Source organism: Anomaloglossus baeobatrachus, chromosome 6 (genome assembly GCF_048569485.1).
Source record: "Anomaloglossus baeobatrachus isolate aAnoBae1 chromosome 6, aAnoBae1.hap1, whole genome shotgun sequence".
Lineage (NCBI taxonomy): Eukaryota > Metazoa > Chordata > Amphibia > Anura > Aromobatidae > Anomaloglossus > Anomaloglossus baeobatrachus.
The window spans coordinates 127,114,974-127,127,933 of NC_134358.1; the positions used below are offsets into that span (position 1 = coordinate 127,114,974).

Consider the following 12,960-nt stretch of genomic DNA (forward strand, 5'->3'; position numbering starts at 1 on the left):
CATAAAAAGGTTTCTATATTGCCGTTAGCCGGGCTGCATGCTTTTGGGAGCCTCAGAGAGCCCTCCGATGTTATATCTTTGTGACGGATTGTTGAATGAATCTCAGATGTTTGTCTCACTGGTCCTTCTACAGCAAATATAGAGAGCAGCGACATCATAAACTCACTGACACAAGTAGCTGTTATTTTACTATGAAATAAATAAATGCCTGAACTACCACTGCAGGGGAACTATACATAAATGTTGATTCACTGCCCTTGGGCATTTGTAGGCAGCATTTTTGCCAACCTGTACTTGTTTTTTGTTTAATTAAGAAATAACAGTGAATTAAAGCTGTAATTCAGCTTCATCAGATTGTACAGAGAAGCAAATTGATTCAATGCAAATTGGAATCATCTCAGTTCCTTATGAACTCGCTTACTCGGCAGATGAAACAATAATGTGTGATTTGCTTTGCGCGATATTACTAAAATTGCTCAAAAACACAAGGGGAAGACTATTGTAGGCTGTATAAAAGCAGAAGCAGGGAATGCAGCAACCATTTTGCAGTGAATCTGGATAGTGAAACGACGTCACAGCTTAACCATAGAGATAGAGAAAGGATACAACACTGATAAAACTGTACATATAACAAGCGCAATGTAGAACGATTACCATCTGTTTACCCATAGCTAAATATGTTGAAGTAAATCTGATATTACTAAAATTCTTGAAAGGTGATGGATACAGTCCTAGGAGACCTCAGAGCGTCATACACATATTTTCTAGGGAATTGGAGACTTTGCAGTACCTTCAATTTGCAGCAGAATGAAAAATAAAAATAAATGTAAAAAAATCACATAATTGAGGAATTTTAATTTGAAAAGATTTGCTCATCTTTACCAGATAGATATTATGGTTTAGACAATGAAATGTTTTCAATTTTCAGTGTATGTTTTTTATTAATTCCTTGCACAAAACTGTCCTGGTGATGTGGTGGTCACTTAGGTGCTCCGCTCTGATAGGCTTTACCCTGTCTTTAATGATCCACCACTTATGGGTCCATCACATGACCAGAACGCATTTATTTCCCCTGGGAGCAATCAATGAAACTTTCTATTAAATGAATGCAACAAGTTTTGGGTTTTTTTATGGATGAGGAAAAAAGTGCCATATTTTTACGGACTGCTGAGGAATTTCTGGTCGGTTGTCAAATCTGAATTCTCTACAGGCAGTATTGGGGCAGGGCCAGCACAGTGCTATGAGAAGAGGAGAGCTGATAGGGATTTGTAATTTGACAGAGCTAAACTCAGCTGTACTGCCTCTTCTCCCACAGTGATTCATGCAGGAGGTGAGAGCAGGAAATCAGAGCTCTATCATAACATAACATATACACTGGAAAACCTGTTTTAAACTATGGTGGGGGCATTTTATTAAAGTTGATTAAGAACGTTTTATTTGACTCGTAGCCACTCTTACATCATTTGTCCAGTTTAGCATGAAAAATTTATTGAGCGGTCCTCATTAAAGGGAATCTGTCACCAGGTTTTTGCTGTGAGTAGCATAACGTAGGGGCAGAGACCCTGATTCTACTGATGTGTCACACACTGGTTTGCTGTAGTTTTAATAAAATCGCTGTTTTATCAGTCGGAGTTTATCAGTAGAGGATAACTATAATCTCTGATTGGCAGATTTCTCCCTATAGTGCACATAGTAGCCAATCAGTGGTGGGGGCGGGGTTATACAGAGCTCAGCATTCAGAGAACTTGTAGATCTACAGCAGAAGAAAACAAGGATTTTTTCAAAACTGCATCAAATACCTCAGTAAGTGACATCGCTGGAATCAGCTTGCCTGCCATCATGCTGCTCTTCTATGGGGTAGCAAAAACCTGGTGGCAGATTCCCGTTATGATTCTGGAGGACCAAACTTCTTTTTTGTGAAAAGAGCAATATTATGCAGGAAAAAAATATAACTCTGATAGACCCCATTAGAAATCAATAGCTTATTCAGATGTCAGCTTGATAGAAACTTCTCTTTAACTACATCCATCTATGACTTTTCCATCAGTGTGAAGATGACCTTGCTGAGAAGATGAGGAGTAATGACATTCTGCTGCGCGCTATTGGCACTTATGAAGAAGTGGCTGGGATGCCCAATGTTCCTACTGATCTTGTGAAAATGTCACTTAAGAGAAGAGCTAATCGCCAGCAATTTCTGGGTAAGATGGCTCTTAATAAAACCTTGAAAAGGGAATTAAGTCTGATGTTTTCTAAGTATGCAGATAGTAAAACTGTTTACCGTATGATGTGATTCAGTATGTGCCACCTGTCCACTCACTGCGAATGATCCACTGTGCACGGAAAGGTTCAGAAAAGCAGGTAGAAATGGGATCCAGCTCCAGAATTAGCCGGATCCCACTTCTACTTTCGTGTTATATGTAAAGTTTCAGTTGTAATTGTCACTGACAGAAATGCTTATTCCATCAGCCCATGCTCCAGCTGATTGCAATCTTCAGACATTGGTGCAAAGTGTATCAGGAGGTCCAAACTGCTTTTACTTATTGAAGAAATCTTATTAAAGGGAATGTGTCATCAAACAATAATGCTTTTTTGTTTTGTATATATTTGTAAAGATTTGGCTGGTTTTTTTTTTCATTTTTCCATTTCACCACATATGTGTATGTGTATATATATATATATATATATATATATATATATATATATATACTGTATATATATATATATATATATATATATATATATATATATATATATATATACTGTATATATATATATATATATATATATATATATATATATACTGTATATATATATATATATATATATATATATATATATATATACTGTATATATACTATATATATATATATATATATATATATATATATAAATAATGTAAAATGTAAAGGGGTCTGAATACTTTCAATGCCCACTGTGTGTGTGTGTGTGTGTGTGTGTGTGTGTGTATATATATATACAGTGCATACAAGTAGTATTCAACCCCCTGCAGATTTAGCAGGTTTACACATTCGGAATTAACTTGGCATTGTGACATTTGGACTGTAGATCAGCCTGGAAGTGTGAAATGCACTGCAGCAAAAAAGAATGTTATTTATTTTTTTATTTATTTTTTTTAAATTGGGAAAAGTTTATTCAGAGGGTCATTTATTATTCAACCCCTCAAACCACAATAATTCTGTTTGGTTCCCCTAAAGCATTAAGAAGTATTTCAGGCACAAAGAACAATGAGCTTCACATGTTTGGATTAATTATCTCTTTTTCCAGCCTTTTCTGACTAATTAAGACCCTCCCCAAACTTGTGAACAGCACTCATACTTGGTCAACATGGGAAAGACAAAGGAGCATTCCAAGGCCATCAGAGACAAGATCGTGGAGGGTCACAAGGCTGGCAAGGGGTACAAAACCCTTTCCAAGGAGTTGGGCCTACCTGTCTCCACTGTTGGGAGCATCATCCGGAAGTGGAAGGCTTATGGAACTACTGTTAGCCTTCCACGGCCTGGACAGCCTTTGAAAGTTTCCACCCGTGCCGAGGCCAGGCTTGTCCGAAGAGTCAAGGCTAACCCAAGGACAACAAGGAAGGCGCTCCAGGAAGATCTCATGGCAGTGGGGACATTGGTTTCAGTCAATACCATAAGTAACGTACTCCACCGCAATGGTCTCCGTTCCAGACGAGCCCGTAAGGTACCTTTACTTTTAAAGCGTCATGTCAAGGCTCGTCTACAGTTTGCTCATGATCACTTGGAGGACTCTGAGACAGACTAGTTCAAGGTTCTCTGGTCTGATGAGACCAAGATCGAGATCTTCGGTGCCAACCACACACGTGACGTTTGGAGACTGGATGGCACTGCATACGACCCCAAGAATACCATCCCTACAGTCAAGCATGGTGGTGGCAGCATCATGCTGTGGGGCTGTTTCTCAGCCAAGGGGCCTGGCCATCTGGTCCGCATCCATGGGAAGATGGATAGCACGGCCTACCTGGAGATTTTGGCCAAGAACCTCCGCTCCTCCATCAAGGATCTTAAGATGGGTCGTCATTTCATCTTCCAACAAGACAACGACCCAAAGCACACAGCCAAGAAAACCAAGGCCTGGTTCAAGAGGGAAAAAATCAAGGTGTTGCAGTGGCCTAGTCAGTCTCCTGACCTTAACCCAATTGAAAACTTGTGGAAGGAGCTCAAGATTAAAGTCCACATGAGACACCCACAGAACCTAGATAACTTGGAGAAGATCTGCATGGAGGAGTGGGCCAAGATAACTCCAGAGACCTGTGCCGGCCTGATCAGGTCTTATAAAAGACGATTATTAGCTGTAATTGCAAACAAGGGTTATTCCACAAAATATTAAACCTAGGGGTTGAATAATAATTGACCCACACTTTTATGTTGAAAATGTATTAAAATTTAACTGAGCAACATAACTTGTTGGTTTGTAAGATTTATGCATCTGTTAATAAATCCTGCTCTTGTTTGAAGTTTGCAGGCTCTAACTTATTTGCATCTTATCAAACCTGCTAAATCTGCAGGGGGGTGAATACTACTTGTAGGCACTGTATATACATATATACACACACACAGTGGGTATGGAAAGTATTGAGCCCCCTCTACATTTTTCACTCTATGTTTCATTGCAGCCATTTGGTAAATTCAAAAAAGTTCATTTTTTTCTCATTAATGTACACTCTGCACCCCATCTTGACAGAAAAAAACCTGAAATGAAGACATTTTTGCAAATATATTAAACAAGAAAAACTAAAATAGGACATGGTCATAAATATTCAGACCCTTTGCTCAGACACTCATATTTAAGTCACATGCTGTCTATTTCCTTGTGATCCTCCTTGAGACGGTTCTACTCCTTCATTGGAGTCCAGCTGTGTTTAATGAAAATGATAGGACTTGATTTGGAAAGGCACACACCTATCTATATAATACCTCACAGCTCACAGTGCATGTCAGACCAAATGAGAATCTCTAAATGGGCTATAGTCAGCAGTGGGGTGCCGCAGGGATCTGTGCTAGGACCGATTCTTTTTAATCTCTTTATTAATGACCTTGTGGATGGGATTGATAGTAAAGTGTGTCTTTGCTGATGACACCAAACTATGTAGGATATTAAAAACTGACCTTGATAGTACAATATTAGAAAAAGATCTGGATAAGATGTCAGAATGGTCAGAAACTTGGCAAATGAGATTTAATGTTGATAAATGTAAAGTAATGCACCTAGGATGGAGTAATCTATAACTGCGTATACATTAAATGGAAGTAAACTCGGGACTACAGAACAGGAGAAGGACTTGGGTATTCTTATTACAAATAAGCTGAGCAGCAGCACTCAATGTCAAGCAGCAGCTGCTAAAGCAAACAAGATTCTAGGGTGTATAAAAAGAGAGATTAGATCCCATGATCCCAACGTATTGTTACCCTTTTATAAATCACTTGTAAGGCCATATCTGGAATATGGGATCCAGTTTTGGGCTCCACATTTTAAAAAGGACATTCAGAAGTTAGCGTCTCAGTTCAAAGGCGGGCAACTAGACTACTACAAGGAATGGAAGGCCTCCCATATGATGACAGGTTGAAAAAGTTAGATATGTTTAGCTTAGAAAAAAGACGTCTCAGAGGAGATCTCATTTATATGTATAAATACATGTGTGGTCAATACAAAAGGACTGGCACATGACTTATTTCTTCCAAAGACAATACTAAGGACCAGGGGGCACTCACTGCGAGTGGAAGAAAAGCAATTCCGACAGCTAAATAGGAAAGGGTTCTTTACAGTTAGAGCAGTCAGACTGTGGAATACACTACCACAAGAGGTAGTAATGGCAGATACTATAACAGCTTTTAAAAAAGGGCTGGATGATTTCCTCAGTACACACAACATTGTTGGTTATAAATGACTAAGGGCGGCTTTGCACACTACGACATCGCAGGTGCGATGTCGGTGGGGTCAAATCGAAAGTGACGCACATCCGGCGTCACTTGCGATGTCGTAGTGTGTAAATCCTAGATGATACGATGAACGAGCGCAAAAGCGTCGTTATCGTATCATCGGTGCAGGCTCCGACATTTCCATAATGCCGGTGCCGCGATGTAGTTCCTCGTTCCTGCGGCAGCACACATCGCTGTGTGTGAAGCCGCAGGAACGAGGAACATCTCCTTACCTGCCGCCAGCGGCTATACGGAAGGAAGGAGGTGGGCGGGATGTTTACATCCTGCTCATCTCCGCCCCTCGTCGCCATTGGCCGCCTGCCGTGTGACGCCGCACGACCTGCCCCTTTAGGAAGGAGGCGGGTGACCGGCCAGAGCGACGGTCGCAGGCCAGGTGAGTGCATGTGAAGCTGGCGTAGCGATAATTATCGCTACGCCAGCTATCACAAGATATCGTACCTGCGACAGGGGCGGGGACTATCGCGTGCGACAGTTAGGTCCAGAAATTTTTGGACAGTGACACAAGTATTGTTATTTTAGCTGTTTACAAAAACATGTTCAGAAATACAATTATATATATAATATGGGCTGAAAGTGCACACTCCCAGCTGCAATATGAGAGTTTTCACATCCAAATCGGAGAAAGGGTTTAGGAATCATGGCTCTGTAATGCATAGCCTCCTCTTTTTAAAGGGACCAAAAGTAATTGGACAAGGGACTCTAAGGGCTGCAATTAACTCTGAAGGCATCTCCCTCGTTAACCTGTAATCAATGAAGTAGTTAAAAGGTCTGGGGTTGATTACAGGTGTGTGGTTTTGCATTTGTAAGCTGTTGCTGTGACCAGACAACATGCGGTCTAAGGAACTCTCAATTGAGGTGAAGCAGAACATCCTGAGGCTGAAAAAAAAGAAAAAATCCATCAGAGAGATAGCAGACATGCTTGGAGTAGCAAAATCAACAGTCGGGTACATTCTGAGAAAAAAGGAATTGACTAGTGAAGTTGGGAACTCAAAAAGGCCTGGGCGTCCACGGATGACAACAGTGGTGGATGATCGCCGCATACTTTCTTTGGTGAAGAAGAACCCGTTCACAACATCAACTGAAGTCCAGAACACTCTCAGTGAAGTAGGTGTATCTGTCTCTAAGTCAACAGTAAAGAGAAGACTCCATGAAAGTAAATACAAAGGGTTCACATCTAGATGCAAACCATTAATCAATTCCAAAAATAGACAGACCAGAGTTAAATTGCTGAAAAACACCTCATGAAGCCAGCTCAGTTCTGGAAAAGTATTCTATGGACAGATGAGACAAAGATCAACCTGTACCAGAATGATGGGAAGAAAAAAGTTTGGAGAAGAAAAGAAACGGCACATGATCCAAGGCACACCACATCCTCTGTAAAACATGGTGGAGGCAACGTGATGGCATGGGCATGCATGGCTTTCAATGGCACTGGGTCACTTGTGTTTATTGATGACATAACAGCAGACAAGAGTAGCCGGATGAATTCTGAAGTGTACCGGGATATACTTTCAGCCCAGATGCAGCCAAATGCCGCAAAGTTGATCGGACGGCGCTTCATAGTACAGATGGACAATGACCCCAAGCATACAGCCAAAGCTACCCAGGAGTTCATGAGTGCAAAAAAGTGGAACATTCTGCAATGGCCAAGTCAATCACCAGATCTTAACCCAATTGAGCATGCATTTCACTTGCTCAAATCCAGACTTAAGACGGAAAGACCCACAAACAAGCAAGACCTGAAGGCTGCGGCTGTAAAGGCCTGGCAAAGCATTAAGAAGGAGGAAACCCAGCGTTTGGTGATGTCCATGGGTTCCAGACTTAAGGCAGTGATTGCCTCTAAAGGATTCGCAACAAAATATTGAAAATAAAAATATTTTGTTTGCGTTTGGTTTATTTGTCCAATTACTTTTGACCTCCTAAAATGTGGAGTGTTTGTAAAGAAATGTGTACAATTCCTACTATTTCTATCTGATATTTTTGTTCAAACCTTCAAATTAAACGTTACAATCTGCACTTGAATTCTGTTGTAGAGGTTTCATTTCAAATCCAATGTGGTGGCATGCAGAGCCCAACTCGCGAAAATTGTGTCACTGTCCAAATATTTCTGGACCTAACTGTATATATATATATATTTAGAGGTGTTGCCATTCATTATAATCCTGCTTTTAATGATAATGAGATTGCTGAAAAGTCATCTGCACAGAGAAAGAATCATGGGTCTTTAGTAGAGTTTGTGACCAGTGTGAAAATTTGAAGATTTGTTATTTTTTACTAATTTGGCAGTACGATAAGGAGTTTGTGTGCAAAACAAACTGGAATGGGGAAACACAAATATCTTCTGCCATACTTTATATTGCTGCCACTGTCACAGAATACACCACCATGCTCCATCGTCTCCTGCACGCTTACCAACAATGGTGCCATCCTGCTCTGTTGCAAGCGTTTTCCTGCCTTGCACTGCCTCTTCCAGGACAGGGCCTCCTGGTCAGTTGCCCATTTCTGCATACACTGCACCCATTCGCCATCAGTTTCCTTCGATGAGTGGGGGTCTCTCCTTCTGCCACGCTCTCTGGAGGCAGGCACTGTTCAACATGGGCCGGCATCTCCAGGCACAGTTCCTCTTCCTGCAGGCAAAGCCTTCGAAGGGCTGCACAGACCTTTCCACACTTTCACTCCATTGCTGCCTAAGATGGGCGACGTCTTCTCTTAGACCTGCACCTTCATTCACCATCTTAGTGAAATTCCCTCCTGTAGGCGTCCTGGCCACCCTTAACAAAAAAGTGTTGTATTCCTGGCTTGATGTGTGGATAGGTGTGGTGCTGTTCATATCTGTCAGAAGGCCGCTTCTCGCTGTTGTCTTGGGCAGGCCAAGACCGGATCATAGAGGAAACTGAGACAGAGACTGATAGTTCTTATAACACAACAGTTCTTTACTACACAGTCTCTGGATGGCAACTCTACAGGAGAAGTAGCAGGTACATATCATGTAGTATGTTTCATTAGCATTAGATATGCCCAGTTATCCTGCCACAGCCCGGCCTAGCACAATGCAACTGTCCTGGAGTGTCATTCTAACACCCGTGTGGTTCCACGTCCTCCCAGCAACAGGGAGTAGCAACGCTCTTTTATCTGCCACACTGGACTGCGTCCAACTTCAGACCTGACCCGCAAGGGGTGCTATTGCCTTCAACCAGTCCTAGATTTTTCTACTGGTTTTCGTTCTGGGTTACAACCACTCACTGTGTGTCTTTTCATTCTCTCACGCTTCTCTGGTTCATAATACAGATAATAAGCTGCACACTAACCACTATAAAAATATAAACATGAAAAATGGTAAAGTGGTATAGTGGTTAGTGTGCAGCTTATTATCTGTATTATAGTTGTAATGGGGTCAACAAGTCCGACTGTATCCCTTCTGTAGAAATGGCTTTGAATACTGTTCCAGCAATTGCCCACAAGGGGGCAGCGTCGTACTGTACAACGACAAACACAGAGCTGGGAAATTCCCCACAGGAGCTGGTGTGTGAAAAACCAGAAGAGAAAACGCGGGAAGGTGGTGTTCAGCTCCGGAGCTCAGTGAGGAGAGTCCTGCGTGTGGTCTCCCTGAAGAGAGGGCTCGTTTTGCCGCAAAAGTCAGGAAGAAATCACCCGGTGAAAGCAGTTTCTGTCACTCCCAGTCTGCAGAACTTTGTTTTCCTCAGGGAGTTAACCAGACTACCGAGCACCGCCATCTGAGTGTAATTGCAGGGACTGTGACCTGCCTTCTTCTGCCCGGCGTGCTCCGGGACCAAAAGACTACTTATAATCCGTCACCAGCTGGGGAAGATAAAAGAAAAGAAAAGACCGAGGAGCTTCATCTCTCCAGCGCTGCACCGGGACCCATCACCGCGAGACCCCAGGCCTGCGACGTGGGAGCGACATCTTCTTTCGGGATAGACTGGTACGTGTTTGTAGGGAAAGTTAGGGAAAGTTGCCGCCATTTTTTTGTTGTTGTTTTTTTCTTGCTGCATACCCGGAAGGAGTGAAAGTCCAGGGGCTTCCTATACCCATGTGTGCAGATAGCTCAGTTGATTGTATTATAAACATGTTTCCTAGTAAAGAAATGTTACTACCGGTAAAATCTGAGTATGGGGATTTTGTTGGAATAGAGCATACACACACACCCGCGGCCCTCCCATCGGTCGCTTCATGTGGCGTAGTCGGCAAGATGTGTGACCAACAAAATCATCCCCCGGTAGTAACTTATAACCAGACAGCTCCCCCGCCGTCTATTGTCAATCAGGTGAGGAAGTTTGACGGACGGAACTATCCTGTAACGGAATGGACTGAACAACTTAAGATAGTGGGGGAAATGTATAACACTGACCCTAAGACCTTAGCAGAAATGGCCATGCTAACACTAGAAGGGGAAGCGTGGACGACAGTCAGGCTGGAGACGGTTAGGGGCCAGCGTACGTTGGATGACTTAGTGCGGGTGCTGGAGAACACCTATGGACCGACCACATATGCGGGAACATTGCGCTATATGTTTTTCCGGCGGACGCAACTCGAGTCGGAGGACATCCCTCAATATGCCAATGCCCTTCAAGTGCTACTAGAACAAGCCTGTAGAAAAGAAGAACAGATAGCTAGTACGGGTACCCGTGACCTGGTGTTGAGAGATCAGTTTGTGACCGGATTGAGAGACCCGTACCTTAACCGCTCATTGCAAGATCTACTCCGGATAAATCCGGCCTTTACGTTCGCTGAGGTCAAACAAGAAGCTATAGAACGTTCAAGGGGGCCTGTCGTGGAGACACAGACATATACCGCGGCTTGCAGGTCCATATCTGATATCGGGACGCCGAACAGCAACACGGAGGAACTGAAACAGATGGTGGCAGAGTTGCAGAAACAGGTGTTACAGCTCACCTTAGATCAACAGGCGGGCCGGCAAGCGAGACAACAACCCAGCCGGCCGATGGGAAGATGCTGGACATGCGGCGATCCCCGCCATAGAGCCAACCGTTGCCCTCAGAACTTTCAAGCTCCTCCACAGTCCGATCTAACAGAACCAGCAAGTCAGGTCCCACAACAGAGGCCGCCTTTAAACTAGACGCCCCTGTCAAAGAGGCTCACTCGACAGGGGATGCCAAAGAGAGGGGTGTAGGAAAACAGAGCCAGCCACGGAACAAACTTGCATCAAATAGCCCCACCCTAGAAGTATTACTGGAAGGGATCGCCGTACAAGGGTTAATGGATACTGGGTCTCAGGTATCCACTATCTCCGAGCAGTTCTACGAAGAATGTCTAAAACCGCGAGTTGCCTATGACCCTGATACCGCCATCAAGATCAAAGCAGCCAATAATCTACCCATTCCGGTGTCGGGAGTTGCCTGGATGAACACCGAAATCTGTGGCCAAGATCTCGGGAAGAGAGGGATAATTGTGGTCAGGGAAGGCTTTGAACCAGAAACGCCCATGATTATTGGGATGAACATCTTGAAGGACCTGAATCTGGTGCTGTTTACCAAGAAGGGGCCCAAGTACTGGCAAGGAGTGACCGCACATAAGGCCACCCGCCGTGCCTTTCAACAAGTGGTCCGGACCTGCAACCTCCAGCGAATGACCGAAGAACAGCTGCCGCTGGCCACGGTCACCGTACCCCGCCATACTAGGATCACCTTACCAGCTGGAAAAGAGACAGTTATCTCACTACCCCTTGGCACCATGAGACAGTTTGAAGGCGTGGAGGTGCTGATTGAGCCGCGCTCCCCGAGGGAGGGGAAGCTGAACCCACTAGTCGCTCGAACTCTAGCAGTAGTGAGAAAGAGAAGAATTCCTGTCAGGCTGGGCAACACGGCTAATGTGAGCGTTGACCTAGAAGCCGGGACACAGCTCGGCCGAGTCTACGCTCTAACCGAAGAGGTGACCCCTATGAGCCCCCTCCAGTTTGTACCGTCTACAGAGGGAGATTGGACAGTGACGGTCTCTACCATGGCCGCTGTCGCGGGTGACACCAACGTGGGGCGAGAACTCCGAGAGAAGTGTCAGTTGGACGTATCCCAATACTCCAAACGGGAGGTGTCTCAGGTGGAAGAGCTACTCCAAGAGCATCAGGCGTCCTTTGCCCGGCACGACACCGATTTTGGGTGCACCACCAGTATCAAACACGAGATCCCCACCGGTGACACTGCTCCTATCCGTGAAAGGTACCGCCAAATTCCTCCCCAGCAATACCAAGAAGTGAAAAATCTCCTGAATTCCATGCTACACGCGGGAGTGGTACGGGAAAGCCAGAGCCCCTGGGCGGCGCCGGTAGTGTTAGTCAAGAAGAAGGACGGATGCCTGAGATTCTGTGTGGACTACCGCCGTTTGAATGCTTGCACCATCCGGGACTCGTACCCTCTGCCAAGGATCGAAGAATCCCTGACAGCCCTGAAGAAAGCCAAATACTTCTCCTCGTTGGATCTGGCCAGCGGATATTGGCAGGTACCTATGCATGAGAAAGATAGAGAGAAGACTGCTTTCATCTTACCCATGGGCCTGTACGAGTTTGACCGGATGCCCTTTGGTCTGAACAACGCGCCGGGGACTTTCCAGCGGCTGATGGAGCGCTGCTTGGGAGACTTCAACTTCGACTTCACCCTCATCTATCTGGACGACATTGTAGTCTATTCGGCCACATTTGAAGAACACCTGCAGCAGCTGGGCCGTGTGTTCAGTAGGTTGAGGGAACATGGCCTGAAGTTGAAACCCAACAAGTGCCGTCTTCTGCAGCCCGAGATCAATTACCTGGGTCACCGGATCTCAGCCGAAGGCGTCCAGCCATCTTCAGAGAAGATAGCCGCCGTACGGGATTGGCCGCAGCCCACAAACGTCAAGGAGGTCAGGGCTTTCCTGGGGTTGGCCGGCTACTACCGCCGGTTCGTCAAAAACTTCGCCCGGCTTGCTGCACCCTTGCAGGATCTGCTTCGAGGGACCACCAACAGCCCCAGAG

The 12,960-nt window shown here is 44.6% G+C and overlaps 1 protein-coding gene across 3 annotated transcripts in view; it reads left to right on the plus strand.

Moving 5' to 3' along the window:
- ASPH (aspartate beta-hydroxylase) overlaps positions 1 to 12,960 on the plus strand; it is a 303,114-nt gene that overhangs the window by 233,935 nt on the left and 56,219 nt on the right. For all 3 annotated transcript variants that reach the window (XM_075353241.1, XM_075353243.1, XM_075353242.1), the window contains one exon: positions 2,048 to 2,198. In XM_075353241.1, coding sequence (XP_075209356.1) covers positions 2,048 to 2,198 — 151 coding nt within the window. The remainder of the gene's footprint in view (positions 1 to 2,047; positions 2,199 to 12,960) is intronic.